Here is a 27,787-nt window from a genome sequence, read left to right on the forward strand (position 1 = left end):
CAGACCAGCTGTCAGATGGCTTTCCAGAGAGGCTGTACCGCCCTGCATCGCCGGCCGTGTGGGGCGTCTGTCCCACCGCACCCTCCAGCAGGATGTTTCCATTGCGATCACCTCCAGCCAGCGTGGACTCCGCCGGGACGTGTGTCACTGTGTCCCGTAGGCACACGCTCTCCCACTAAATCAGACCACTTCCGCTCCTTCTGTTTAACCGAAGAAGAAAAGAAGGCATTCCACAATCTTTTGCAAAAGCTTCATTTCTAGCGGAAAAATGAATGTGAAGGGCAGGCTGGAGGAACAGGAAGCGAATAACAGTGTGTCAAAGGCCGGGGAGTCCAACAATATCTGCGCGCTTAGTAGTTCATCACCCTGAACTCCTCCCCCCTTTCTTTCGTGGCTCTGCCACCGCCTTAATGTCAATTAGGCTGTTAAAATGCATTAAAATATGAAGAAGCGGCGACATGTCTGCTCCCCGCTGTCAGAATGCTCCCCCCCGCCCCCCTCCGGGCCTTGTTCCTGCTGTGCTGCGGGGAGCTGGCTCCCAGGGGCTCTGTGCCCGGAGGAGACCGCGCTCCCCGGAACGCCTGCCCGCCCTGGAGACGCCGCTGCTGGTGTCCCGCTTCCTTTCAGTTCCTAGAGAGAGACCGCCGCCGGCCCAGGCCCCAAAGACCTGGCTTCTGCGGGGCTGACACAGGGACCTGGGGCTTGGTGGGGGCTGGACAGCAGCTCCGATTTCAGAGAAGGAAGGAGTGAGCCCGGCATGCTAACGCTGGTCCTTCCCCTGGCTGACGACGTCCCTCCCTGGCACAGTCCCTCCCGGCCCGCCCGGCCCCAGCTTGTTCTGAGGCCGCCTCTGGGCTAGAGAAGGCTGGGCCCCGAGGAGCCCAGGGGAGCCGTGGGGCGCCTGTGGCCCCGGGAGAGGCCAAGTTCTCGCCGGACACTTGCTAAATCCCCGGTGCCAGGCGTGTGATGCGCGTCTCCTTCCTCCCCTGGGCGGGCCCCGTGTTGAGGATGGAGTGCCGACGGGTGGGGAGGAGCGGCCTCTACTCCGGTCTCATCACGGGGTTCTTACCCTCTCGCTTTAAGGCTTCTTGGTGGACCGTGTCACACTGACACGGAGATCTGTCTTCACCACGATAGAGCAGTGACCGGAGCACCTGTGTGACCGTCTTCCAGGTGTGGGGGGCTGCACCCCGAGGGACTGCCTCTGAGGCTCAGAGGTGTTGCTGAGCGCCTGGGTCCTGTCCCCACCGTGACCGGGGGAGTGGACACTGAGAATGGTGCAGGGACTGGATGGGAAGTGAATAGCTAGAGACATGGAGGCGGGTGGTGAGGGTGAGGGGCAGGTAGAAGCAGCGACAGGTGGCCTGGTGTGGAAGGCCAGCACATCTGTCAGCCGCAGGGGCAACTGGGAACAGATGGCCGGGGCAGTTCATCTTGACAGTCACCTGGAGAGGGGATAGGGAATTGCCTTCTCTGACTAACTGCCAGTCACGCCTGCCGAGACATCAGGTGCCTTCCTGGAGGAGGTGGCTTGCCTGCTAGTCGCCAAGAAGCGTCTAGGATTCCTGACGGTGGGCGCCTGGGTCTATCCCAGCGCCTTTCCCACGGCGCCGGCGGGAGGACCTTGGGGGAGGAAGGTTGTGAGGCCCCTGAGCTCCACACGCTGCACGGAAACGCTGTTTGGCGCGTGGAGCTCCGGCTGCGGCCCCGGCGGCCCCGGCCCGGCTCTGTGGTCCGTGTACTCTGAGCAGTCCTGAGTCAGGGGAGGAACGTGGCATGGTGTGTTTAGATCTCCACAGCGCGGTGCCGTCACACGGAAGCGACTGAGGGCCTGTGCTGGACACCATCGAATGCCTTGTTTCTTTCTTTAAAAAATGTTTTTACTGATTTGAGAGAGGAAGGGAAAGGGAAAGGGAGAGAGAGAGAAACATCAGTGATGAGAGAGAATCATTGATCGACTGCCTCCTGCACACCCCCCACTGGGGATGGAGCCCGCAACCCAGGCATGTGCCCTGACCGGGAATCAAACCATGACCTCCTGGTTCATAGGTCAACACTCAACCACTGAGCCACGCCAGTTGGGAAGGACCATGGTTTATTTCGATTTGATTTTCCTGATGGTACAAGGAAGGAGTTGAGGATTTATTTATTTTTCGTATAAGGTCTCCATTTGTTCCAGAAACATTTGCCAAAGACTTCCCTTTCTCCATCGAATTGCACGTGCACCTCTGTGGGAAAGCAGCCGGCCACGTGCGGGGTCTGGTTCCGGGCCCTCGGTTCCGTGGTACTGATTCATGTGTCTCTCTCACCAGCACCACCCGTCCTCGTAGCAGCCTTAGGGTAAGTCTGGGAGTCGGGGTGAGTCTCCCCACTTCCTCCCTTTTCAGAAGTGTTTTGCTCTTCTCGCTCCTTGGCTCTCCATGTTAATTTTAGAGTCAACTCATTGATTCCTACCAGAGACCCTGCTGGGATTCTGACTGGACTTGCTATCCATGCGTTTGGGGGAAGCGGACATCTTTCCATAAACACACACACCTTCCCTTTGTTTAGGGCTTTGGTTTATCTCCTCGGTGCTCTGCAGCTTTCAGGGCACACACCGCTCTTGGTGATTTTTAGGTTTGCGTCGCCATGCCGTGCTTTTGGTGCTCGGGTCATCTGTGAAGGGAGACAGTTTCCTTTCGTGCTGCTCTGTCTTTTGTTTCCTAGCCTCATTGTGGCTGCGAGGCGGTGTGTGCATGCCAGCTACCGGGGTCACTGAGGCCGCGTCCATTTATGAACGTGCGTGGGGGCTGGCCCAGAGGAACGCCGGGGCCATTCTAGAGCCCTTTGCGGAGGCTGGCGCTCACCAGGCCACCCCCCGCCCCAGCCCTGCCGCCTCGCGGTCACACCATCTTTCCCTCTTAGAGGAACGGCCTGAGGCCGTAAGTGGTTAACGTGCCCGGTTCTGTGGGCAGTGAGCCCGGGCCCCAAGCCTGACCCTGGCTCGGAGCTTCCTGCACCCACATGGCCCTGGGTGGGGTAGACCCGCAGATCAACAGACTTCTGCTCGTCACATGTCACTAAATGGCTCTTAGGCTGCTGCGCCCTAGAAGTTCCGCGACGCCGTGGCTTCGGGTGGGGCGGTGGGCAGCGGCGGGTGCCCTCCCTCTGCTGGTGGCGCTGTGCCCCACGCGGGGCTGGCCGGCCTGCTCTGTTCGCGCTGGGCCCCACGCGGGGCTGGCCGGCCTGCTCTGTTCGCGCTGGGCCCACGCGGGGCTGGCAGGCTGCTCTGTTCGCGCTGGGCCCCACGCGGGGCTGGAAGGCCTGCTCTGTTCGCGCTGGGCCCCACGCGGGGCTGGAAGGCCTGCTCTGTTTGCGCTGGGCCCCGCGCGGGGCTGGCCGGCCTGCTCTGTTCGCGCTGGGCCCCACGCGGGGCTGGCAGGCTGCTCTGTTCGCGCTGGGCCTGGCCGCCGCGTGGCTGGTCGCGGTGCCTTCCAGAAAGTCATTTTTTCAGCGTTATTTTAAACCTTGTTCTCCTCCCCGCGTTTTTTACCCTCAGTGTATTGTGGATGCGAGGGAGACACAAGGTGCATTAGTTAATGGAGCGACGCCGATTAAATGGTGACATTCACGTTGGCGCCGAAAGGCTCGTGTGTGATTGGGCGGTGGGTCCTCGCTGACTTAATCTCCGAGGCAGAGCTGCACTGCGGGGCCGAGCGAGGCGTCGGCACCAGGGAGGGCCGAACAAGTATCCGAAGCAGCGCTGTTTGCGGGGCACAAATTAGGCCGCGCTTGCCGCCTGCAAATACAAACGGACTGTTTTGATTGAAGAATTTCCTGATCCAGGTGGTCACCCTTTCTTGTTTTACCCGCCGGCCCGATTTCATTCGGAGGTCGGCTGAGCGTGAATTGTTCCTTTGGGTGAGGATGTTGATGATGGCAATTCTTCGACAGTGAAAATTTGGTTCATGGTGAGCGCCTCCTCCAGATGTAAGTTTCCGTCCCTGGGACACCTGCTCCGGAGCCTCTGCCTGGACGTGCAGTGACCGCAGTGACTGACAGGCCCACCGCCCCGTGGAACCTGTGCCGTCAGGGCCCACAGCCAGCAGGAAGCGGAGCAAGGGCACGTGCCTTCACACATGTTCCTCTTGCCTGCAACGCCCCCCCCTCTCATCCCTGTGAGCGTTTCTTCACAGGCTCACTGTCATTTCTCCGGGGCGCCTTCCTGCTTTCCCGGCGGCCGCTCTAGCGCCAAGCGCTGAGCACGGCACTGAGGACGTGGAGATGAAGCTGCCGCAGCCCTGGCTCACAGGAGCTCCGATAGGAGGCTGACGGTCCCACACGTGTGTGCGCACGGGTTGTGTACACGGTGATGTGCAGATATGCGCACACACGCATGCACACACACATGCGCTGTAGGCAACTCCAGGGTGAATGTTTGCAAAACTCCAGGACAGGCCCAGGGCTGGAGGTGTCTAGTGAGCCTGGAGGCGGAGTGAACGAATGGATGAGCAAATGAATGAATGAGTGAGTGAAAGGATGAATGAACGAGTGAGCAAGTGAATGAATGAATGGAGTCCGGGAATGGCTTACAGAGGGGAGGCAGCACCTCACACAGGAAGAGGAGAGAGGGAAGGAGATCCAAGGAGACTCCCGTGGGCGTGCAGTCTCACAGGCACCGCGCGGACACCGAGCCGGGGAATGCTTAGCGGCGGGCCTGTGGGGACTCGTCTCCGAGTGACAGCCCAGTGCCCGCCCCGCCCTGCACCTTGGATATTACAGGCTCTGAGGTGGCCAGGCAAAGGAAATGAATTTCCCTCCTCGCCGATGATTTCAATCTCAGCTCATTACGGGCTGACCCAGGAGTCTCCTGAGACCGAGGAGGGCAGCGTGCAGGGGGGACAGACGTGCCCTGGTGCTGCCTCGTTGCCACCGCTTCCTGTGCGATGTGCTTAGGAGAGCAAAGGCTGACACCGGTGCCACCGCTGCGCCGTGGCCGTGGCCGCGGCCGCTCTGGGGGGTGGGCCTGGCGCTCCCTGCTCTCCGGCCTAGCTGCAGCCCCTTGTTTGATTGGGAAATAATCTCCCAGTTTCTGTTCCTCCCGCTGAAAATGCGGCATTCTTTCGAGGAGGACAGCGACCTGTGGAGAGCCGACGTTACTAGCATGTGAACCAGTTCCAGTCGCAGCCTTGGCGGCCACTGCTTTGCGTTTCTCTTGGTTAAACCGGATAGCATGGCCTCGGAGCACACGCCTGGCGGAGGGAGTGCGTGGGGCCCAGCGACCTGGGGTCCGGCCGGCGGTGTCCTTCCTCCCGCCTCTGCTGCTTCCTCTCCCCCGGCCCAGCGCCGCCTCCGACTTTGTTAGGGAGCGGGGCCGCGCGTGGACACGGGGCACTGATGCCGTAAAACCCAGGCCCTCGTCTCCTCCTTCCATGCTCACGGCCGCCCTACAGCGGGTGACCCCCCCTGTCTGTCCCCCCGGAGCTGGGGGCAGGGCTGCTGTCTGACGGGGTGGGGGGCTGTGAGGGGGTGGACTCCTCCCCGCCTCTTTCCTGCCCACCTGTGCTGGTGACCAGAGGCCAGGAGTCAGGGCCTGGGGCCACGGGGCGCTTATCTGGGGGTGAAGCTCTGTGCCCCGGTGCTGCGTGTTCTTGTTCGCAGGGCTGATGGCTGCTCTCCTGACTTACTGTCTGCTCGCCACCCTGGCTTCCCTCTGACGTAGAGGGCTGCGCTCTGTAATTACCTTGTGTAGCTATTCTCAGTCTGCAGAGGGGATGCGTCGTAGGTGAGCGTAATTAGAAATGCATATTTAGCTCACGAGGGGGAATGTTCTGGTACCCAGCTGCACGTGGAGTAAAAGCAGCAGCCTCTGCCGGGACGGGAGGTGCCGTTTGTGACGGGGATTTATTCTCCCGGAGGCCTGGGAGCCGCGTCCCCGGCGGCCTGCCCGCGCTGGAGGTGTTTCTTCCTCTTGGTCTTCGATTCGGGAGGCGTGTGCTGGGCTCCTCCCCCGGCCGGTGCGCCAGGCTGGGAGCGAGTGCCGGGCACGCCGTGCCCGGAGGGACCGCCAGAGCGGGGCCGGCCACGTCCACGGGCCACGCTGCCTGCTGGTGCGGGCGCCGCGGCGTCCCTCAGCAGGATGCGGAGTTGGGCAGATGTGGGATTGGATCTGTCACCGCCAGGCTTTGGGATTAGTTGGGCAAATTACAAATCCAAGCCACAGGGTTTTTTTGTTTTTGTTTTTAATCTCAGCTGAGCCAGTGGCCAAGGCGACGTCCTGGGAGTAGTCGGTGCCTCCACAGAACGCCATGCCCTAGTTCTTGTGCCCAGAGGGGTTCCTGGGGGATTTGTGTGGCCTCCTGCGGTGGCCGGGCCACGGCTTCTGTGGACACACTGGTGGCGAGGTTGCCCCTAGCCCACAGCCACTGCGGGCTCACTGTGTGCCGGGCAGGCCTGGCTGTGGCCGCCCACTGGGTGTGGCAGGCAGGAGCCCCTCTGGGGGGTGCGAGCCCGGGGTGGTCCTCGGGGAAATGCCAGGCTGGGGTGAACGGCGTTAGCAGGGTTGTGGAGAGTGTCAGAGGGGCGTCCGCCAGCCTTAGACCACCCAGGTTCAGGAAAGGGGGGTGGCACCCACCAACACCTCTGACTCAGGAGCAAGTCCCACAGTCCCCTGTCCCTCCAGCACACACCCTGAGGGTAGTCAGCGCGTCACCCTCACGGGGACCCAGCAAGAGCGTAGCCTGGGTTCCCACAGCCCTTGGCTCGCCCCCAAAGCCAGATGTTATGGGGGCTCCTCTTCCCGGTGCAGGTCCCCAGGCTGGGGCTCAGACCCCTCTCGCTTCGGGGACGGCCCTGCGGTTGTGAGATCCTCCCACTGTGGGTCCCACTGTGGGTCCCGGCCAGGGAGTGGGGTGGGTGGGTCCCTCCTGCTCTTCTCAGGTGGCTTCTTTATGGGGCCACACTGGCCTCCTTGGGGCGTTCTCAGAGACAGCTGTTCCGTATAGAGTTGTCGTTTTGGTGTCAGTGAGGGGAGGCGATGCCACCTTAACTTGAAGCCGGAGCCTGGCTCTAGGACGCCAGTTCAGCTTGTCCGTGAGGGTGCGCTGCTGCACAGCTGACGGGTCTCCGACGGGCTGGCCGCCTTTCTGGTTCTCATGTCTCTCTCGAGTAAAGCCGTGATCGCATCTCAATCCTTTGATGCCGCGAACTCCATGTTCCCCTCTCCGAGTAACAGGCCACGTGGCCCACGCCTGGCAGGGCGGCGTGCAGTGCCAGGGGCTGTGATCAGACTCCGAGCTCCGTGGCCGGGATGCCTGGGGGACTGAATAGGGTGCAGCAGCGGGAGGGAGGGGGTCAGGGCTGGTCAGAGGCAGACCCACTGTCGCAGACTTCACGTCAGATGGGGCCTTACAGCTCCCGGGTTCTACGACTGGATTTGGGCTTTCTTCCCTCCACACCTGCGTGTGGGGCTCCCGTGAGCACCGCCCCAGGGTGAGCGGTGAGGTGCTGGGTGGGACTGGCCTGTCCTGCTGTCCTGCCCATCGGCACATCACCGCGTCTGACTCAGTCGTGTTTTGTTAGGGTTTTACTCTAAAGTCACCAGGCACACAGGCCTGCGGTTTTCCCCATGGATCCTCCCCGTCTGACTGGCCTCGTCAGAGGGACGCGGCCCTTCCCTCCCTTCCTCCTCGTCTGAAGGTGTTTGCGTGACGTTGGCGCTGTCGTCAGCAGGAAGGTTCGATGGAGTTGGCTGGAGGCGTCGGAGCCTGGAGGAGGCCGTTCTGCGGTGGATCCGAGTTCAGTGGCCGGGAGCCTCCTCCGGGTCTGTCTCCGGCCCGTTTGGCAGCGCGTCCACTTGTCTAAGCCGTTGAATCTGTTGGCACCGAATGGTGTGCGTCGTTCCTTGGTCTTTCTGCCTACGTGGGCGGCATCTGCACCGCCAGGCGGTTCTCTTCCTCATGCCTGATCTGGTAACTAGCCTCGCCCTGTCCCCCTGGACTCGCCTCACTCAGAGGACGGCCGCTTTCCTTGACATCTTAGAAATGAGCTTTCCGTTGACCTGCTGTTTCTCCACTACGCGTGCGTTTCCAGTCTGATGAGAGCCTGACCCTGCCTTCCGGAAGGTGCCGTCCCTTCCCACCCAGGCCCGCCCCGCAGGCACACGCCATGCTGTCTGCTTCCGTGTCCTCGTGTAGCCTGCCCTTCCCTCCACGGCCGCCATTTACCTTCGCTGTCTCTGGGCCTGTGACTGAATAGACTCAGCCCCTCAGGGGTGGTGGCGAGTCTTCCGCCATCACGTGGCAGACATCCCTCTAGGGTTGGTGAGTGAGTGATTGGATGGGTGAACGAATGCTGTTCCGAATAATTTGCATAAATGGCAAGAGAGCAGGCTGTCCGGCCACGTGGCTCTGCGTTCATGGCCTGGCTGTGCTGGTCCCGGGCCAGTCACCTGACTGCTCTGAGCCTTGTTTGTGAAGACGGGGCCTCCTGCAGGGCTCTGAAGGAGCTAGTCGCCCAGTGGCTCCGCGGGGGAGTGTCGACCCATGAACCAAGAGGTCATGGTTCGATTCCTGGCACCTGCCTGGGTTGCAGGCTCGATCCCCTCTAGGGGGCGTGCAGGAGGCAGCTGATCGATGGTTTCTCTCCCTCTCCCTCCCTCTCTCTCTAAAAATCAATAAGAATGTATTTAAGAACGGCAGGGTTAATGTGCACAGAGCACTCGGCAGAGAATTTGGCACTTAGTAGGTACTCATAGAAGGTAGCCACTGAAAAAGGCCTCTCATTTTAGTTCGAACAGTCATTGAATGCCAGGAAAATAAGTAATATTTTCTCGAGTGCCTTGCCCATTACTGGTTTTTGTGACAGTCTTTCCTCAGTCAGGACTGCGCCGTGCTCCGAGGGAGGCCGTGTCTTGGCAGAGGACGCGTTGCTGCCGTGACACCGTCGCTGAGACACTTGAACATCCGGTCTCCCGCCTTACGACCCGCTGGGTGGTCTTAGTGAAATATTCCAATTTCAGGCAGCGAGAAGGCTTTCTTTTTAATCAAGGAAGAAAGACAGCGAGCCTCCGTAATTTCACAGGCCCTTTCTGTGCTTGATTTTCATAAATTAGACAGTTATCGTCTCTGTAATGACATCTTTTCCTGGTTCTCGACAGAACAAAGAAACCTCCAACTCCAAGAAAATAGAAACAGGCGCTTCCTTCTTTGCTCGGTGGCACTTGACAGCTATCTGTCTCCCAGCTCCCAGAGACGTCTGCAGCCTCGCTCCCTGCCGTGGCGTGTAGTTTTACCCTAAACAGCCCGCCACCCAACAGAGCCAGGGCCACGGGCTGCTGCTTGAGGTTGGGCTTCGCAAGGCCGTCGCCGAGAATCTGCTGGCTTTCTGGCCCGCGGGCCTGCAGTGAGGAAGCCGCTCTGCATGCGCCGGCCCGGGCTGGCTCCCTTCGTTGATCAGCTCATTTACTGCCCCGCTCATTCCCTCAGCGTTTCCTGAGACCAGGGACCCCCCTTCACCTTGCTCTAAGCGTGACCACAGGGGAGACGCCGCCCAGGGCCTTCCCCCGGCGCATCTCAGCTCAGCTTGCGAGGCCCGCCTCCTGCAGGAACGAGCCACTTCGCAAGGACTGACGCCATGTTTTATGTTTGCAGGCCCTGGAAGCGATCCTGAACTTCAAGTACTCCGGAGGCCCAGGCCACGTGGACGGCTACTACAGGGACCTGTCCCTGGGGCTGCGCGTGGAGGTGGAGCCGTCCGTGTTCTTCACGCGAGTCAGCACTCTGCCGGCCACCAGGTGACTGTCCGCTGCGCGGTCCCTCGTCCCAGAGCCCCTGCGTGTGCAGTTGCACCTGGGCGTCCCCCGGCCCACCCCCCCTCAGGCCCGGCCCCCACACCGGCTGCGGAGGAGCCCTGGGTCTCAGGTCCTCATCCAAGGAGCAGGCAGGGCCTCGGGCAGTTGGGCGTGAGCAGGGGGTCCCCCGCATGCATCCCATGCTGTAACGGTCACGCTGACATTGCCACTTGCCATGTGTGTGTGCATGCGTGCGTGCGTGCGTGTGTGGTCGGTGCTGTGCAGATGCAGCCCGCTCACTGCCCCGAGCCTGGCCTGGGTTCTGACCTGCACTGGGCGCCCGGAGGAGGCAGCCCCTCTCTTTAGTCACCCCGCATCCCAGGAGACGTGTGTGGCCCAGGCTGCCCAGCCTCTCCCTTCAGGGAGCTCCCCGCCATCGGAGCATCAGGCCGTTCTGCCCGGGAGCCCTTCCTGCCCAGCGGCCTCTCTCCCCCCAGGCCTGGTCTCCTTCAGGGGCAGGAAGTCAGACCAGGTGTCCACTTCAGACCCGCCGTGGGCAGGGGTGCGAGAGGGGTTCTCTGAGGGGGAGGCCGCAGTTTCTCGTCCACAGGTTTGGAGGATGGCTTGGGCCAGAAGGAATGGCTCGGCTCAGGCTTCTCTTTTTTAAGTTTATCTTTGTTGTTGGAAATATTACAGATGTTACTCCCCCTCCCCCGGCAGCCACCCCTCCCGGCCTTCACTGCACCATTGTCTGTGCCCTTGGGCTGTGCATTTATGCGTATAAGTTCCCAGTTAAGCTCCCCCCCGCCCCCCCGCCCCCCAGGCTGCACACCGGGAGGAATGTCGGTCATACGTCTGTGCAGCCAAGGCCTTGTAGTTCATGCACATACATCAAACACCGGGAGACACATACAAACATGCTCCAGAAAGGAAGGATGCAGGTGGCCCCAGCCCCCGCACCTGCTCAGCGGAGGCTCAGTCGTGGGTCCCGGGAGGGTGCGTGCTTGCCCCGTCACGAACCTTGGTCATCGATGCGGTTCTTCTCGTTGGTGATGTTTTAGTGGTGAAAGGCGGCAGGGAACCCTACTTCCTCAGGGCCCACTCGATGCCAGGGGTGCCCAGCGCCCCATTTCAGCTCCAGAGCCCTGCCCACGTCGCCTTGCGTCCCTTCCTGTCGCTAACTCGCCCGCTGCTGCCCGTGAGTGAGGACGAGAGGGGACTGAGTTGGGGCCTTCTTGGCACCTGATCCGAGCCTCTGCCCAGGGCCTCTGCCGGGGAGCGCGCATGCCTGGGCTCACCTCCCGCTCAGCCTGCCTGTCCCTCCGGGCTGACCACCGAGGCCCCGGTGGGAAGAGGGTGACATCAGACAGCAGAGGGCGGGCTCTCTCCTCGCCCCGCACGGCGCAGATGGCGGCGGCGGCCTCCTTGTTTGCCTCCCTTCTCCCGGGCTGCGCTCAGGCCTCGGCCCCTTTTATTTAGGAGATCAATGACCGCCGAGGTTCCCTCTGCAACCAGCTGGCGGTCACCTCGTCAGGGGCGAGACTGGAATGGATGGGCCCTGCCCCGCCCGAGCGCCGAGCCTCCCTCGGTCCCAGGGAGCAGTTTTTCCTCGGCTGTTAGGATAAATGATCCGGCCAGAGACGCTGCCTCCGAGCTGCGAGGAAAATGCGCTGCTCCGAGCAGGGCGTGGGGCACAGCAGGCGTCCCATTATTCACAGAAATCACACCACTGACACGTCCCGGCGCTCATGCCGGCCATTTAGGGAACTCCCACCCCCCCTGGCCGGCAGCGCGGCGCAGGCCGGAGCCAGGCCGCGGTAACGCTGATGCCGTCACGGCCCATCCTCCCCCGCTGTTACAGTTCTGTGTGGAGTCGGTTTTAGATCCAGCGCGAATGTGGTTTGTGCCAGCACCAGGTTCGTCTCCGCACCTGGTTTCAGATTTGGCTCTCGCCTGCGTGCTGTGTCATTCACATTTCTTCCAGCACCACCTTCCCTTCGTCTGAGAGGGAGGAGACACGGATCTGGCAGGCCCTGCCCAGGTATGTCCCTAAGTGTCGAATGCAGGGCCTCCCACAAGGTGGATAATTGAAAACGATGACACCACTTTCCATGCACACAGCAATGGTGTGCCATGTGCTAGGGATAGAGGCACACGTCACGCGTGTCACACACGCCAGGTCTGGCAGCTGCCCTGTGCCTTCTGCAGGACGTCACTCGCCTCGGCACACCCCGGGGCCTGGGGGCCTTGCCCCCGCTTTCTGTGACCTCACCCTGGCAGGCCCCGGGCTGGCGCAGTCCCCTCCAGAGCCTCGGGTTGCAGGCGGCCCCTGCATGATGCCTCGAGCAACCCTGGTTCCGAGGACGGCGGGGTGTTCGTGGCTCGAGGACGTTCGCGAGCTCGGCAGCTCAGGTGCAGCGGGCAGTGGCTCCGTCCGTCACCAGGGGCACTCGGACCCTTGGTTCCGTCTTTCCCTCACCTTAGACTGATGAAGCCCCTGGCTTTCTTTCACACACAAGGGAGCCCCCGTGCTGGGACCGGTGCTGAGTTGTTCTGGAAAGAAGCCCGGATGGGAAGCCAGGCGCTGCAGACGTTAGGAGACCGCTGGGTTTGGCTCAGGTGCACGAGGCCGCGGTGCCCTTTTGGGCTTTGCAGTCACCGGGTCTGAGCTCCCAGGAGCGACCGGATGTTGATGTCCGGACCCTGGGAGGCCCTGGAGGTGCCCGCGGACCTCAGCGGGAGGAAGAGGCCACGTGCTTCCTGCCTGGCGCATGGTGTTTGGACAGACTCGGGCCTTGGCGTGGGAATCTCTCGCGCGTGCTTGTGGTGGAGGCGGTCCTGGGCGGTTCGAGGGGCTGCTTTGTGGGCACGCGTGTATGCTTTGCCTTCACCGCTCCCTGGCAGCAGCCCCGATCGCCACCGCCTCACAGTCATGTCATAACACTCTCCTGTGGCTGCGGGAAGCCCCGTCACTCTTCCCCTTGGGAGCCTCCCATAATCCCCTGGCATCGGTATCCTTCTCTTCATTGGGGAAACTGAGGCACAGAGAAATTGAATGGCTTGCCTAAGACATTCCAGTTATTGAGCAACCAGACTGGCGTCCGGATGAGCTCGTCAAGGTGGTTGTGCTGTTTATTTTCTAACCGCGTCGATGTAAAAGGTTTTAAATGAACACAGCGAAATGGACTTTCCTAGCATGGAGTGTCGTGAGCTCCAACACACATTCGATTCACGTTTCCACCACCATCAGGATAAAGAGCAGATCTGTCACTGAGGCCTCATCACGTGCTCCTCACAATCACCCCGCCCACCCTGGGCCCAGTGCCCGCGGACCTGCCCCCCGGCCTCCTGTGTGTGCACGCCACAGGCCCGGCTTCCCAGGACGCGGCAGAGGTGGGATCCTGGACGCGTGAGCTTCTGAAGGGGACGTGTCCGCTCCCGTGTTGCCCTCAGAGCCATCGTGTCAGGGCGCCAGGAGCTGGGTTTTGTGTGATTGTGGAGCTTCCTCGTCTAGGTGCGCCCCGTCTGTGAGGCCTTCACGGCGAAGGACCTCGGGCTGCCCCAGCTCGTTGGGACGTGAGTAGAGCGGCTGTAAACGCCTGTTCGTCATGACGTGGTGCAGCGCGTCTCATTTCTCGAGGCTGAGCACCCAGGGGCTTGCAGGTTGCACAGTCAGTGTGGGCGAAGCTTTAGGAGACGCCGCCCGCTGTTCTCCGAGGGCAGTGCCCGGGCAGGCCCCGGTGGAGAGAAGGGACCCGCGTCCTCTCCTCGCTGGCACCGGCCGTGGGTGTTCTCCTTGGAGCCACTTCAGTGCGAGCCGTGGTGCCCGCACCTGGTCTCCCTGCTGCTTCCCTGATGGCGAGTGACGCGAACGTCATTCCTTCCCCATAAAAAGTCCTGGGAGCACGTTGGGGGCTTAGCTGGCTTTTGTTGAACTGTCTGTTCAAGTCTTTTTTTTTAAATCCTCACCCGAGGATATTTTTCCCATTAGTCTTAGAGAGAGTGTAAGGGAGAAATGGGAGAGGGGAGGGAGAGAGAGAGAGAAACCTTGATGTGAGAGAAACATAGCGATCAGCTGCCTCCTTCAAGGCCCCTGCCTGGGATCCAGCCCACAACCTGGCACGTGTCCTTGACGGGGGATCGAACTGGCAACCCCCTGGTGCATGGATGATGCTCAACAGGCCCGGGCAGAGACCCTGTTTGTCTTGTGTGAGTCCACATCCCCAGCCCACAGCGGCACTCCACAGGTATTTACGTGTGTTAGGAGGGTTAATGAATAAGACTGATTCTCGGCAGAGGGAACAGTGTGTGCCGACCATATGGAGGTAGTTGCACATGCTCTGCCCTCTGTGTTGGGCCATCTCCACCCCCCACCCCCGCCCCAGCCTCGGCCGCCCCCCGCCTCCCCTGCCCCCAGGTCCTTCCCTCCCACACCGCACACCCTCAGTCCGAGCAGGAAGGGCGGGGCCGGGCACCCAGGGAGCTGAAGCACAGGGCACGGAGGGCCGTGTGCCATGTCTGCCGTGCGCCTGGGAGCGAGGACACAGACATTGGAACCTTCCCTTCCCGCCCCCGCCCCGCTCGAAAGCCATGCACTTCCCTCCTCTGATAAATGTTCTACCAACTCCCTCTTCCGAGGAAAGGTTTTGCTGTGATTAAAGATTTCATGAAGTTATGACAGAGGCGGAATAGATCGTTCCTGAAAGCTCATTTTCCCGTGAGCGGAGTGAAGAGCCTGTTGTAGGCAGCTGTCAGAGCTAATGAATATTTTCCAAGAGCTGAACCTCCGGGGAGACACCCCCACCCAAGGGCCCAGGAGCCACCGGTGCGAACCTGCCCTTCTGAAGGCGGGTGTGGGACACGTCTCACGGCGCGGCCGCGAGAGCCTCACGCTGCTGCTCTGCCTTCCTCCCCGCAGGCGGGCTCCAGTGCGCATTTGAGAAGTGGATCTCTCTCAGATGCCCTGGCCTTTTTGATGACAGGTGCCTATGCATATGTGTGTATATGTGCATATGTGCATGCATGCACGTGTGCGTATGTGCATGTGTACACATGTGTGCAAGGGTGTGTATATGTGGGTGCACGTGTGTGTGTGCGTGTGTGTGTGTGTGTGTGTGTGTGTGTGTGTGTGTGTTCTTGCACCCATGGAGGAGTTCTGCCCGCTCACCTGGGTTCCCTTCTCTGGAAAGAGCAGAGGACAGGGCTTGGCGGAACCTGGGTTCGTCTGCCGTGAAAACAGGCTTTGAGTGCTGCCTGGAGTCCCAGTCGTCGCCCGCGCCTCACCGTCCTTCCCCATACACAGGCCCCGGGGTACAGCCCTGGGTTACGGAGGGGGGGGGGGGTGGCCTCACGCGGTCCCCCTCCGTCCCTGCCCCACCAGGAAGCCCTGTCCTCGCTCAGGAGACAGGCGGAGAGGTGAGAGGCCCCGGTGGCCTGCTTGGCGGGCCCATCAGGTGGGGCCTCCTCCCCGAGTCTGTTCCCTGTGAAAACTGCTCCCCCTGCCCCTCCAGAAGGAGAGTGGCTTCCGCATCTGCTGCCGCCGTGGGCACGCGGCCCTGCGCACACCAGCAGGCACATGGACGACCTGTCACGTGCGCTGAGGTGCCTGGCATGCGGGAGACCATGTTTGTTGTAGGCGGCGTTTACCTGTAGTGGGAGCTGAACCGATGGCGCCGACGCCCCTGAAGCGTGTGGTCGGTCTCTGTTCTGTGTGTGCCGCTAATGAGCCTGGAGGGCGGCGCCTGAGCTGCTCCTGCTGCTCGGCCACCACACGCCCAGCCCTCCGGCCCCCCTCCCGCAGCCGCCGTGTCTCCTCCTGGCCTCGCACCCCGCACTCTAGGGAGGGAGAGTGGGGCGGAGGCCGAGGGCGAGCTCCTCCTCCTCTCGGGCTTGTCTCCTGTTGGGATGGAGCGTCCCCTGCAGTCTGTCCTCACTGCGAGGACTTGGACCCTCGGCCTCCCCTGGAGGAGAGAGGACGAAGGAGCGGAGCCTTCAGTGGGGGTGAGCGAGCCCCCAGTGTCTTCCACGCCCTGAGCAGGAGCAGGGGTGTGAGAACCCACGGCAGCCACGCACATCAGCATCGGCTCTTCCCCAGGACCAGGGCCCGGCACCCCGCACCGGGCTTGGGCCTGGGACCCTGGGCAGCAGGGGCTGATGGGACTGTGACTCGGATGTGGCATTCATGGAACGACGCTGGCCGAGTGCCCCCCCACCCTCGGGCTGTCTGGCTGTGTTACTTACCTATCAAGTGTTCTGGTCCCCATATGCGTGAGCGAGGAGACTCCAGTGACCTCCCACGGTCTCGTGGTTTGTGCAGGGCACAGCAGGGCCGTGAGCATGTGGCCCGGGACCGAGGAGGACCCCAGACCCACTTTTCCGAGTCCACAGTTTTGCTGGGAATGCGTCGCAGTCCTCTCTCAGCCCAGGGGCACGGGCAATGGTGATGAATCGCAGTCCCGACACCCTCACGCAGGGAGGGCCTTCTGGGGAGAGAAGGCAGAGCCGCTCTCCTCTCGGCGCCAGGCGATTCTGAGCCTCCCTCGTCTCTCCCTGCAGCACCCGGCAGTGCCACCTGCTCCTGGACGTCTTCAACGCCACGGAGCACGAGCTGAGCCTCAGCGCCCGCGGCAACGAGGAGCTCATCCTGCATGCGGGCGAGTGCCAGCGGTAAGTGTCCAGCGTCCTTGCATCCCCGCATCCTCGTGTCCCCACATCCCCATGTCCCTGTGTCCCCGCCTCCCCATGGACCCCTCCCCACGTTCCTATTTTCCCCCCTCCCCACGTCCCCATGTCCCCGGCTCCCCACGTCCCCATGTCCCCGGCTCCCCACATCCCCACGTGCCCCCTCATCCCCTGTGCTCCCCTTCATCAGAAGGCACTGAGTGTCTGCTTCTCTTCTCCCTGGGACGGAGCATCTTACCGATGCTTGTCTCTTACCTGAGCCTGTACCCAGGCGCCTGGATGGGATTCTTACACCACCGTGTGCACCCCCGTCTCAGCTGTCGGAGACGGAAGGGAGCGGCTGTTCCATGAAAGTCTCTCCCAAGTGTTGGGTGGCGGCTGTGGGCATGGGGGTGGGTGTCACAGGGCCCATTCTTTTTTACTAGAAACTCACAGAATGTAGTTGCTCCCTTTAATTTATTCAACATTTATGGAAAGCACATCTTCTCGCCAGGTGTGCTTGGTCCTGGGAAACAGACACTGTTCTTTGGGGGCAGAACCCAGACCCCTGGGGACCTCCCCCCTCGGCCTGGGATTGGGTGCAGGAAGCGCGAGGGGGGCTGGCCAGGGCCCAGGAGCAGGGCTCATCCCCGGCCAGCCCTGGGGGTCGGGGACAGCTGTGTGGGGAGCTTGGTGGGTGCCTCGCCTCCTCACGGCTGCTTATCGGTGGCTGTGGGCGGGAACTTCTGTTTCCAATCATCCAATCACTTGTTCCCGGGCACAGGCTGCCTTAGCTCACGGCAGACCCTGCTAACGCGGCGCCCCGCCCTGCCCTCTGGGGGCTCTGCTTTGTGAAGTGATTGCACTGTTTGCGTTGCTCTTTGCGCGTGGGGATGTCTCTGAAACAGGGAGGCGAGGCCTGCGTCATGGTCGCTGACAGAGACCTCGTGGGAACCTCAGCGGGTCGGTGCCCGCGGGCTCCCGAGGCCGGCGGGCGAAGCTTCTGGGCTCGGGAACCTTGGTTCTTGGCAAACGTTTGACTAATAGGAACTCGCCAGGCATCGTTTGCTGCTCGCGGCCTCAGGGCCGCCTTCTGATCCCCGTCTGCATCTGCGCGTGGAGACGCGGGGCGAGGGCAGCCCCGGGTTGAGGGAGCTGGGCCCGCGGGCCCTTCACTGGGCCTTCAGGGCGTTGGCCACAGTCAGATATCCCCCCACTTTGCCCTTGTTCCCTAGGGGTGTGGCTCCCTGTGTCCACGCGTGTCCAGGAACCCTCAGAGGGTGGCCTTGGCCATGGGGCCCTCCCTCCGTGTTTGGGGGATGCCGTGAGCTGTTGGGTTCCCAGGAAGCGAGCACATCCCGCTGCACACAGCAAGGCCCGGAGCTGCGGGCCAGTGAGCACGCTCCTCCCGGCGCTCTCCTGACCAGCAGCCATGGGCGCTGCGGGCGCGTGCTGAGCACGGGGTGTGTCGCGGTTGTTCGTAGAACCCTGGGAGCAGCCAGCGTTGACGACGGGCGTGATAGCAAACAGCGGTGCGTTTGTGTAACCGGCTGTCGTGCCGCCATCAGAAACGATGTTTTCATGGAATGTGTGGTGCGTGCCCGCTGCCACAGTGCGGGCAGTGCAGCGCAGACAGGGCCGGGAGGCAGGCCCCTGTGGGAGGGACACCGCGCGGCCACAGCGGCCGGCCGCCAGCATCCCGGAGTGGCGGGCTTGCCCCGTCCCTGCGTCCGTGTGGCCGGGATAGCAGCCTTCACTCAGAAGTCAGTCCTGCCGGCCGGTGTAGCTCAGTGGTTGAGTGTCGACCTATGAACCAGTCAGGGCACAGGCCTGGTTGCGGGCTCAATCCCCAGTGGGGGGCGAGCAGGAGGCAGCCGATCCATGATTCTCTCTCGTCATTGACGCTTCTAGCTCTCTCTCCCTTCCTCTCTGACATCAATAAAAACGTATTAAAAACCAAAAGCTGTCAGTCCTGGCCTGGGAAGCCTGCCGTCCAAGGAGGAAACAAGACAGACGGACACAGACAGTAGGGGGGCGCTGCCTGGCACAGCGGCGCAGACTCCGGTCGGAGAGGCGCCCTGAAGGCCCTGGTGGGAGCTGCTGGGCCTCACGAGGGGGCCAGGGGGCGGAGCTGGGCCTGTGACGCGGCGGCCTGCGTGCCGGAGCGGCGGGTGGCCCGGAACGGGGGAGGGGCGGCAGAGTCCAGGCGCTGGCGGCACCTAGTGGACACTGCGTCCGGCAGAGGGGCCGTCAGTCAGCTGAACGGTGCCCGGCGCACACGCTGTGCGGAGGCGTGAGGGTATCGACAGGACAACCCCACGGCTTGGCTCTGGCCCCTGGGGCCCGAGGGCCTGGGATGGCCTCGCCGGCTGCTCTGGTCCCTGAGACGGGCTCCCTGCCCACTGTGCGCCTCCATTCTCCACGTGGGCTGAGGGGAGCCCGGGCTGCCAGGGGCCGGATTGCGGCCCGACTCAGGGTGTCCTTCAGATCAAGGCTCGCCACCAGCTGACTGGAGTCTGTGGTCGGCCGCTAATGACCCGACGGGGAGGCCGTTCACAGCGGGAGGAGCAGAGTGAGCTGCGGGGTGTCCGCTGGGGCTCTGCTCCTCCAAGTCCCCTCGGAAAGCAAGTCCGCTGGACGAGCGTCCCCTCTGGGGGGCCCCATGCTGGCCTCTGGCCTCGCTCTCCTCTCTCTCTGCACGTCCGTGTGCACATCTGTGAGGAGAGGGGCGGCCGAGTACTGGGCGCACGTGGGCCGGGCACCAGGCAGCACATCCATGGTCGCTAGGCAGGGCCGTGGGGCAGGGCTGTCCTCCCGGGTTGTTGCGGAGGCACCGTAGCCCAGAGGCCTCCACCTGGGTCGGAGCCACTGCTGCGTGCGGGCCTGTCCCTCTGCCGGACCCGGTTCTTGTCTCTGCAGGTGCCCGTCAGCTCCTCCTGGCCTTTGAGGGGGCGGCTCACTAGCGGCTTCTGTGAAGCCGTGTGCCCGCCCACAGCCCAGTGCCCTCCAGGGCCGTGCCCCGGGGTCGCCCCAGTCCCCTGTGCCCTTGAAGTAGCCAGGGCCACTTGTGCTCTCCAGTTTCTATGGCAACTCCCTGGGCCTTGCTGCGGACAGAGGTGGTTGTGGCTGTCGGGACTAATTGGCATTAAGGCAGCTATTTTTAGCTCCCGTGAGGAAACGCTTCAGTTAGGGCTGTCACAGGACAGACATGGCCCCGCAGCAGCTCTGGGCGCCCGAGTGAGCTGGCTCTGAGCAGGGCCTGGTGCCGGATTTCCTCACCCGATTGACCTTCTCTGGCTCCTCGAGCTCCCGACGCCCCACAAAGCTCTTCAGGGCTCATTAGACATGACCTCCCGTGCCCAGTTCCGGGTCCACAGAGCCGCCCAGAGAGAGGTGCTTGCCTCCCAGGGTGGGCCCCCCTAACCCTCCCAGTGCTCTGCAGGCCTCGGAATGTGTGTCCTCCAGCGGCGCCCAGGCGTCCAGCTGGCTTCTGTGTCCCCTCTCGTCTCATTTTCTTGGCACACTCCTGTTCACCGTTCCGGGGGGAGCCCCAGGGACCCTAACTGGACGCCGGGAGGGTCTCCCCGCTCCGGGTCCAGTTCAGTTTATTCTACGTCAGCCGTCCACGGTGTTGTCACTTAATGCAACTATTGGACTTGGCGGCTCTCTTAACCCCCGAGCCTGCCCCTCCTTCTGTGTAAGTAGGAAAAGGGGGCTCCAGGGGGCTCTGAGAGGGTGAGCCGAGACCCGGGTCAGAGCCTGGCCTGTGCCTGGCACACAGCGCTCACTCGCTGCCCCTCGCTGGTGCTGAAGCCGGAGGAGCAGGGCCTTGGCACAGGGAGGCAAGGGGCCAGCCTGTTGAGACTGAGTTTGGTCGCAGGTGAAGCCGTGGAGGCGAGAGAAAGCCGTGTGTGTCCGAGTGCAGGCCTGGGCGGCAGTCCGTTTCCGCCTCCTCCGAGGAAGGAGGTCGGAGGAGGAGATGTGTCTTAGGCAGTTCGGGGCGCTGAGAACGCATCACTGCAGCGGGCGTTCGGGAGGCAGGAGTGTCTCCGCCCAATGGCGCGGGGCGCGGTGATGGTGTGGGACGCGGGGATGGTGCGCGCTCTTGCTCTGCCTGAGGAGCTACAAGGTGCCGTTTCTCCCTTGCGTTGCCGTGGAAATGGTGCTTAATCGTATTAATGCTCTGGGCTTTGATTATTTCTCTGAGCCTCTCCGGCCTTCAGAGCCCTTTGCTGCTGACTTAGAAAGGCTGGCCTTGGAGCCAGTCTTGAGATTTTTCTTAAAAGGGGCTGCAGTGGGTTCCTGAGACAGAGACGCGGGAGACACTGCACAGCCGCTTCCCTGCACACTCACACGGCCCCTCCGCGTCTCGGGTGTTCTGGGACGTCCACTTAAGACAATGATTGATTTTTTTCATTTTTTTATTATGAAAAATTTCAAACATGCAGCAAAGTTAAAAGAATTTCCCAGTAACTACTGTCATTACTATTTTGCTGTACTAGCTTTATCACATATTTGTATGTACACACACACACACACACACACACACACATATACACACACATATATGGTGTTGCAAAAAATGTGTACACACTTTAATAGCTGATAGCTGTTAAATGGAAATGAAATGTTTTAGTAAACACTACCTTTATAATTAATTCATAGTGTGTGTATGTTTTTGGGGTATACCTTGTATCCTATATTATAAAAGCCTAATATGCAAATCGACTGAATTGTGGAATGATTGGTCGCTATGATGTTCACTGACCACCAGGGGGCAGACGCTCAACGCAGGAGCTGCCCCCATCCTGCAGGCCCTGAGTGGTGGGGCGGGGGGGGGGGGGGGGGGGGAAGAAGGGAAGGGGGGGGAAGGGAGGGTGGGCCGGTGAGTGGGCGGCACCAAGCCAGCCAGCCAAGGCCGGTGCCAGTGGGGGTCCCCCCCCCCCCGCCATTGCCCTGCCAATTGGCCCTAATCGCTGGCCAGGCCTAGGGACTCTACCCGTGCACCAATTTCATGTACTGGGCCTCTAGTTTTTATGTATCTGCTTATATATCTCCATCTTTTTACCCACCTACTAAACCATGATATCTTGTTCATGGACTTTAAAGTAAATTGCAGACATCAGCACACTTGCCCCTGAAAACACGTGACAAGCATGTCGTCGACTACAGTTGACTGCTCCTCTGTGGTTTCAGAACTGCAAACAGGTGGAGGCTTGTGCTACGGCCCAGCCTGGCCCGCGTGGCGAGGTGGCGCATGCTCGAGTGGAAGGTGCATCCGAGGCTGCTCGCCGCCTGCTCGCTCGCACCTGCTGGGGGTACCAGGGGAGTACCAGCATGTTTTGTTCGCTTCTGTCTTTACTGTGTGTGCTTGTCGGTCTCCCGGTGAGGGCAGGACGGGGAGTGCACCCAGGCCCCTCACTGGCTGCCGTGAGCGCCCTGCCCGCACACGTTGCTGCTGTGGGCGCTTGGGCTCCACAGCCTCAGCCAGGACGCCGTCTCCACTGAGGTGCCGCCAGCGCCTGATCCTGCCGCCTTGCCTCCCATTTTGTGTCATGTCGCTGCCCCCTGTGCTCCCACGCGCGACAGATTGCCCGCGAGTAAGGGAAGGCATCGAGGCATAAATCCCCCGAGAGCCGGTGTCCTCACACGGACGTGTGCTTTTCCTCTTGGTCTCGCAGTCTCTCCGGCAGGCCATTGTCATCACGATAGAGCCATAAATCACAGCGTGTTACCGGGTGAAGCGCCTAAGTGTCTCATTCGCCGCCTTTGCGTTCCCCTCCCTCCCCCGGCCCGGACATGTGACCTCTCCGACGGCTGACAGAGCAGACTGCCCTGTCCGGGGCTGCCTGCGCCTGGCCTGCATGGGGCCGGCTCTGCAGCGGGACAGCCCCAAGCCCATGGCCCGTGCAGACAGATGGGGGAGAGGGCAGCTCTGGGGGCTCGGGGTGGCTTAGTCTGTGCTGACCCTTCCTCCTGGCCCGTCCCCGATGCTGGGCGTCCGTGTGCGCTGTGTTAGCTACGTGCCCGAGGAGCGTGCCGGGCCCGGGAGTGTTCGCCCTCTCCCTGGACGCACCACGGGATCCCTCAGTGAAACCTCGAGTGTGAGGACCGCTGCCGCCTGCATTGGCCCATCACTGACCCCCAGTCCTCAGGCTCCTCTGTGAAACGGGGTCACACCTGCTCCTGAGGGGCTGTGAGCATGGGGACATGGTCCTTGAGGGCGGGCGTTCAGGCTGAGGCCGGCACCTACCACGCATGTCCTCCTGTTCCGAGCGGACGGCCGAGCTCCCCGCGTTCATGATTGTGGAGGTGGGGTTGGCATTGTCTGCAGGCTCCTGCCTGGACCCCCTGGGCAGCCGGGAGGTGGGAGGGCGAGAGCAGGCCTGGCTGCCTGTGCCCGACAGCAGAGCCGGGAGGCTCTGGCGCCTGAGGGCATCGGCCTGCCCTGCCTCAGTTTCCACCTCTGTGCCAGGGGAACTAGCGGGCTGTGGCGAGTCCACAGGTTATCACGTGTGTGCTGCACGGTGAGCACTGAGGTGCCTCTGTGTCATCCTCCTCCTGCTGGCCCGCGTGGCCTCCTTCCGCCTCCTTCCTCTCCGAGCCTCTCCCGGGAGCGTTCCTGTCCGAGCTCCCTCCCCACGGGGCCTGTGGTGGGTGCCCCTCACTGTATGGCAGGACGGGGGGCATTGGGGCTGTCTTTGAATGCTCCTCTCGTCACTGTGACGCTGCTGCCCTTTTAGCCGTGGCTGGAGCCAGTTGGGTATAAATAGCACTTGTCTATCTCCTTGAAGGCTGCGAGCGCTGCTGTTCGAGCTCCAGAATGCAAACCAGAGCTCACGCCGAGCTTTGATCTCGCCGCTCCCTCCCTTGTTGTCAGTGTGAGCCGAGCCAGCCGCCCAGCCCGCCAGGGGAGGCTGCCCAGAGAGCACCGCCCAGCATGCCCTTAGCTGTTCTCACACTGTTGACGCTACACGCCAACCCCAGGCCGCCCCGGCCCCGCCCCGGCCCCACGGCCTGGCCCTCGCAGGAGTCGGAGGGAGGTAGATGCAAGTTAAAATGCATCTGGGACGTCCAGGTGACCCACACTTGTTCAGCACCCACTGTGTCCTCTACCTGCTAGGTGCGACCTTTGTGTCACCTGTGGGTAACAGAGGGTTAGACAGACAGCGGGACCTACTCGCCCACGAATGCCGGGCGGGAGAGCCCCTCACCTACCGTCCCGTCTCACGGTGAGCGCCCCCAGGCCAGGACGCCGCTGTTGGCGTGCGTGCTCGGTGCTCAGCGCGTGGCCTGCGGCACCTTAAGCCTCCTGACTGCGCTCTCAGCTGCAAAGTGCTCCAGGGGCCAGCTGCCTGACCCCGGGGGACACACGTGGGTGCACGTCCAGGTGGCCGTGTCTCCGCAGCCCCGAGCTCGGACATGGGGGGGGGGTGGCAAGCAGACATGTGGGTCCCCTCCCCGAGCTTGGCACACCCCCTCCGAGAGTTTGCAAGGGAAATGCGAGCGTTTCCTGTTCTTGTTTGCTTTTCTCATTTAATTTAGGGACTAGGAGGTTTAATTCAGAATCGATGAAATGTGTAATTAGATGTAATAGTCCTTTTTTACTAATGGCAACTGATTTAGTATGATTGAGGCATTTTGTTAACAAAATGGGGCACTTCCCTCCTTAGCCAGTCAGCTCTGCACTGAGCGGCTCCCTCGGGGAGGAGAAGGCTCCAGCCACATGCAAGCCTTCCGGTGCCTCTTAGCTCAGCCAGTGTTTCTATAGCACCTACTGTGTGCCAGGCCATGTGCCAGCTGCTGGGCAGGTGAGGACAGATCGGCTCTGTCTCTGCTCGCCAGAGACCTCTCCGCCCGCTGGGGGAGACGCGTGCCTGCGATGCTGGGCTTTTTGATGAGCTTCATCAGAGACACTGGGAGCACAGGGGGTGGGAGGGGAGCTTAGCCGGGAAGGTGGGGCTGAGACCTGGGCTAGACACCGGGTTCTGAGTGTTCCCGTCCCAATGAGCAAGACATGGGGGTGATTGCCGGCGGTGGGAGCGGGGGAGACCCTGGCAGGTCCGGATCCCAGAGGCTGGCGCCCTGGCGCGCGGTCAGGGTGCAGGGAAGCCGCTCTGGCCCCTCCCGTGGTGGCGTGAGCACAGGCTGGTGTGTCCTGCTGGCTCCCTGGCGGTGCAGTCATGCCAAGAGCTGCACAGGAATAGCTGGTCTTCGAAATGACGAGGACTGACGTGGGTACCTCGGAGGGAAGGCCGAGGCCGGGCGTGTGAGGAGCCCCCACTTCGCCCCACCCCTCCTGCTCGGGTTCAGGTCGCCAGGACCTTTCTGGGCTCTGCTCGCCAGGCCCTGCCAGGCTCCTTGAATTCAGCACCTCGGCCAGCGCCGCCCGTCCACACCCTCACGCCAGCTGCCTAGACCTCCCTGGCTGCCAGCTGCGCCCTGTCCAGGCCTCGGGGCCCCGCCGTGTCCCCATTCCGGCCTCCTTCTGGCCCTCCTGCTCGCAGCCTCCTGCCTTGCAGCTCCTCCAGAACCGGGTGGCGGGCAGTGCAGGCGCGTGGTCAGCGCTGGCCTACTTCAGGCCGGGCTCGTACACTTCCTGCTGCTCCCCTCCCTCCTCGCCTGGCGTCCCGCTGACTCTGCTCATGGGACCTTGGCTCCCAGGCCTCTGCCTCCCTGTCTACACCCCTCATGACACTGGGCGTTCCTTTGGAGCCTCGGTCCCCCATCTGTAAACCAGGACCCGCCTGCCCGCACTGCGGTGTCACCGGGGTGAAGTGGGAGAAGCTCCATACGCTGGGCGCAGGGGCCCGGCTTCTCCCGCTGCAGCCCCGGCGGGACGCAGGGCGGGGAGCGCAGTGCCCAGCGAGGCCGCAGAGCGCGAGGGGCTGTCACTGAGGCGCTTTCCTGCCTCCCGGTGCGCACGCCTCTGGAAAGAAGGCTGGCCTCTGGAAATGGCTCTGATGTTTATTTCCTAAAGGCTCCTTTGCTTCTCACCCCGAGTTCTATAAATAGTCCTGGAGTTTTGTTGACAGAGCTGTTTGCTGAAGGTTGTGTGAATGTTACTTTGCACACAGACGATACTCAGGCGATTTCCGACGTATAAATCCCTGGAGAAGCCACGCCTGGGACACTTGTCTTCCTGCTGGCGATTCTGGTTTGGATGGGGCCCTGGCACTGAGAACTGGTCCCATCAGCCCTTCCCAGTGACCTCCGTCCCGTCTGAGCGACATCCAGGGTCGGTGGTCTCAGTCCCACTCCACCATGTCCTGCTCCCGGCAGTGACAAGCCCGTCGAGATGGTCCCCGCGCCCCCCCCCCCCCGCCCCCGCCGCCTGCCCTGCCCCCTCAGCTCAGCCAGCCGGCTTCCCAGCTGCCCCCGAGCTTGCCCGGAAGCACTGGCTGTCTCTTTCTGCACCCCGCAGCACCCTGAGCACCTGTGTCCCAGCTCTGACCACCACCTGACCGTCACCTCTCCGCCCCGTCTCCCCAGGAAGGCAGGTGGGGTGGGGCGCAGCGAGGCTCCTGGGCGAGGCCCTGCCTGGCTGGGTCTGAGGGGTGCATGGAGTTAGCGTCTGGGGAGGGTGGAGCCGTGGGGAGGGGCCAGCCAGCGTCCATGCAGGGCCGTGAGCAGAGGGCTGCCTTAGAGCCTGGCTCTCTGTCCCCTGTGACTACTGTACATTCCCTCAGCTCACCCTCTGCGATGGGGGGTGACACAGGTCCCTCTAAGTATAAAATGGGAGTGCATGCACAGGCGCCTTCTCTGCACCGTCCGGGGTCTCCTCCCGGTCCCTGCAGCTGGTTCCACACCTGAGGGTTCAGCAGAGGCTCCCACATGACACGCCACACGGGCTCCCGCAGGACACGCCACACGGGCTCCCGCAGGACACGCCACACGGGCTCCCGCAGGTCACGCCACACGGGCTCCCGCAGGTCACGCCTCCGCACTATCCATCAGCTCCAAGGAAAGGTCATTTACTTCTGCGGGGAGGGTCCCTCTAAGTCGACGCCTGGTTTGTATTTAATGTCATCGTTAGCCGTCCCGGGCGAGGCCTTCCGCTGTGCAGAGGCTGAATCACACGATGGCTTTGAGACCAGCGCTTTTTAATAGACTCTTTGAACGTCTCAGCACCTTTCTTTCGTGCCAGCTCTCGACTATTACTGACACATTTGGCCATAAAACGAAACATGAAAATTGGCAGTCAGTCGTGGTATTAATTCTACTTCACTCTGACTCATCAGAGATGAGTGGATCATTAGCGGCAGGGATGGCCTGGGCGGGGCTGGGCGCGCGGGATGCCGGGCGGTCGGAGCTGCAGGCTGGGGCTGCGCTCTTCCGGCGTCTCCTTACCTCCTCGGCACCTGGGTCTCTTCCTCTGCACGTGGGGCCAGTAGTCACCACGGCGGCCACCATTCCGCGTGTTCTTCGTGAGCTGGGCACGTGCCAGCCACTTTGTATCCACCACCGTCCTTAACCTGCACAGAATCCTACAAATGGGTGATCAGCCAACAGAATGGGGGTCTTGTAGACAATGTGGTACTAGAGCGGGAACCTATAGGTAGAAGTGGCTTAAGACGGGGCAGGCGGGCGGCTGGCTGTGGGCGCAGGGCTGGGTGTGGGCAGGTGGGCACAGGGGCTGGGTGTGGGCGGGCGGGCGCAGGGGGTGGCTGTGGGCGGGCGGGCACAGGGGGCCAGTGAGGCGTGGTGTGTGTGAGCCAGTCTGTCTGGCCGAGGATGGAGCGTGAGGATGAGGGGTGACAGGGCTCTGATGATGCGTTGCAGATCCCAGGGGCCTTTGGGGTCCCCAGGTTGCATAAGTGCCGGTCCCCGAGGTTCTCCACAGCGGGCCCTGTCTGTCCCGCCCTCTTCCAGATGTAACATTTCTGGGGCCCGAGCCTCCGCGAGGTGGGCGTCTGTGACGAGGATTTGGTCCTACACGGTGTGTGGAACCAGCTCTGGAGCTGGAGCTACCCGGGAGTCTAACGTTATCTCGTCTCCTGGGAGTGCACCCTCATGAATTGCGATAATGGCCCCTATGCTGTTTCACGCTGGCAGGTGCCGGTTTTCCCACGCCAGCGAGGACCTGGCCCCCCTGACGAATTCTCTGCTGTGTCCCCTTCTCTCAGAATGGCAATTCAGGTGGACAAGTTCAACTTTGAGAGTTTCCCAGAGTCCCCCGGGGAGAAGGGACAGTTCGCGAGTCCACGGCAGCTGGAGGAGCAGAGGCAGGAGGCGCGCGGCCTGGAGATCAACAGCAAGCTGGGCATCCGGTGGCGGATCATATCCTTTCACGGCGTGGCTCTCGATAGCCCTGCTTGGGCTCTCTGACCATGGAGGGGACCATGAGGGGTTAGCCAT

At 62.1% G+C, this 27,787-nt stretch overlaps 1 protein-coding gene across 2 annotated transcripts in view; it reads left to right on the top strand.

Moving 5' to 3' along the window:
* Positions 1 to 27,787, top strand: part of TRAPPC9 (trafficking protein particle complex subunit 9) — a 159,551-nt gene that overhangs the window by 89,608 nt on the left and 42,156 nt on the right. For both annotated transcript variants that reach the window (XM_079796072.1, XM_079796073.1), the window contains 3 exons: positions 9,630 to 9,772; positions 16,325 to 16,435; positions 27,556 to 27,708. In XM_079796072.1, the coding sequence (XP_079652198.1) occupies positions 9,630 to 9,772; positions 16,325 to 16,435; positions 27,556 to 27,708 (407 nt within the window). The remainder of the gene's footprint in view (positions 1 to 9,629; positions 9,773 to 16,324; positions 16,436 to 27,555; positions 27,709 to 27,787) is intronic.

The sequence above is a fragment of the Cnephaeus nilssonii genome (assembly GCF_951640355.1).
Source record: "Cnephaeus nilssonii genome assembly, chromosome: 18".
Lineage (NCBI taxonomy): Eukaryota > Metazoa > Chordata > Mammalia > Chiroptera > Vespertilionidae > Cnephaeus > Cnephaeus nilssonii.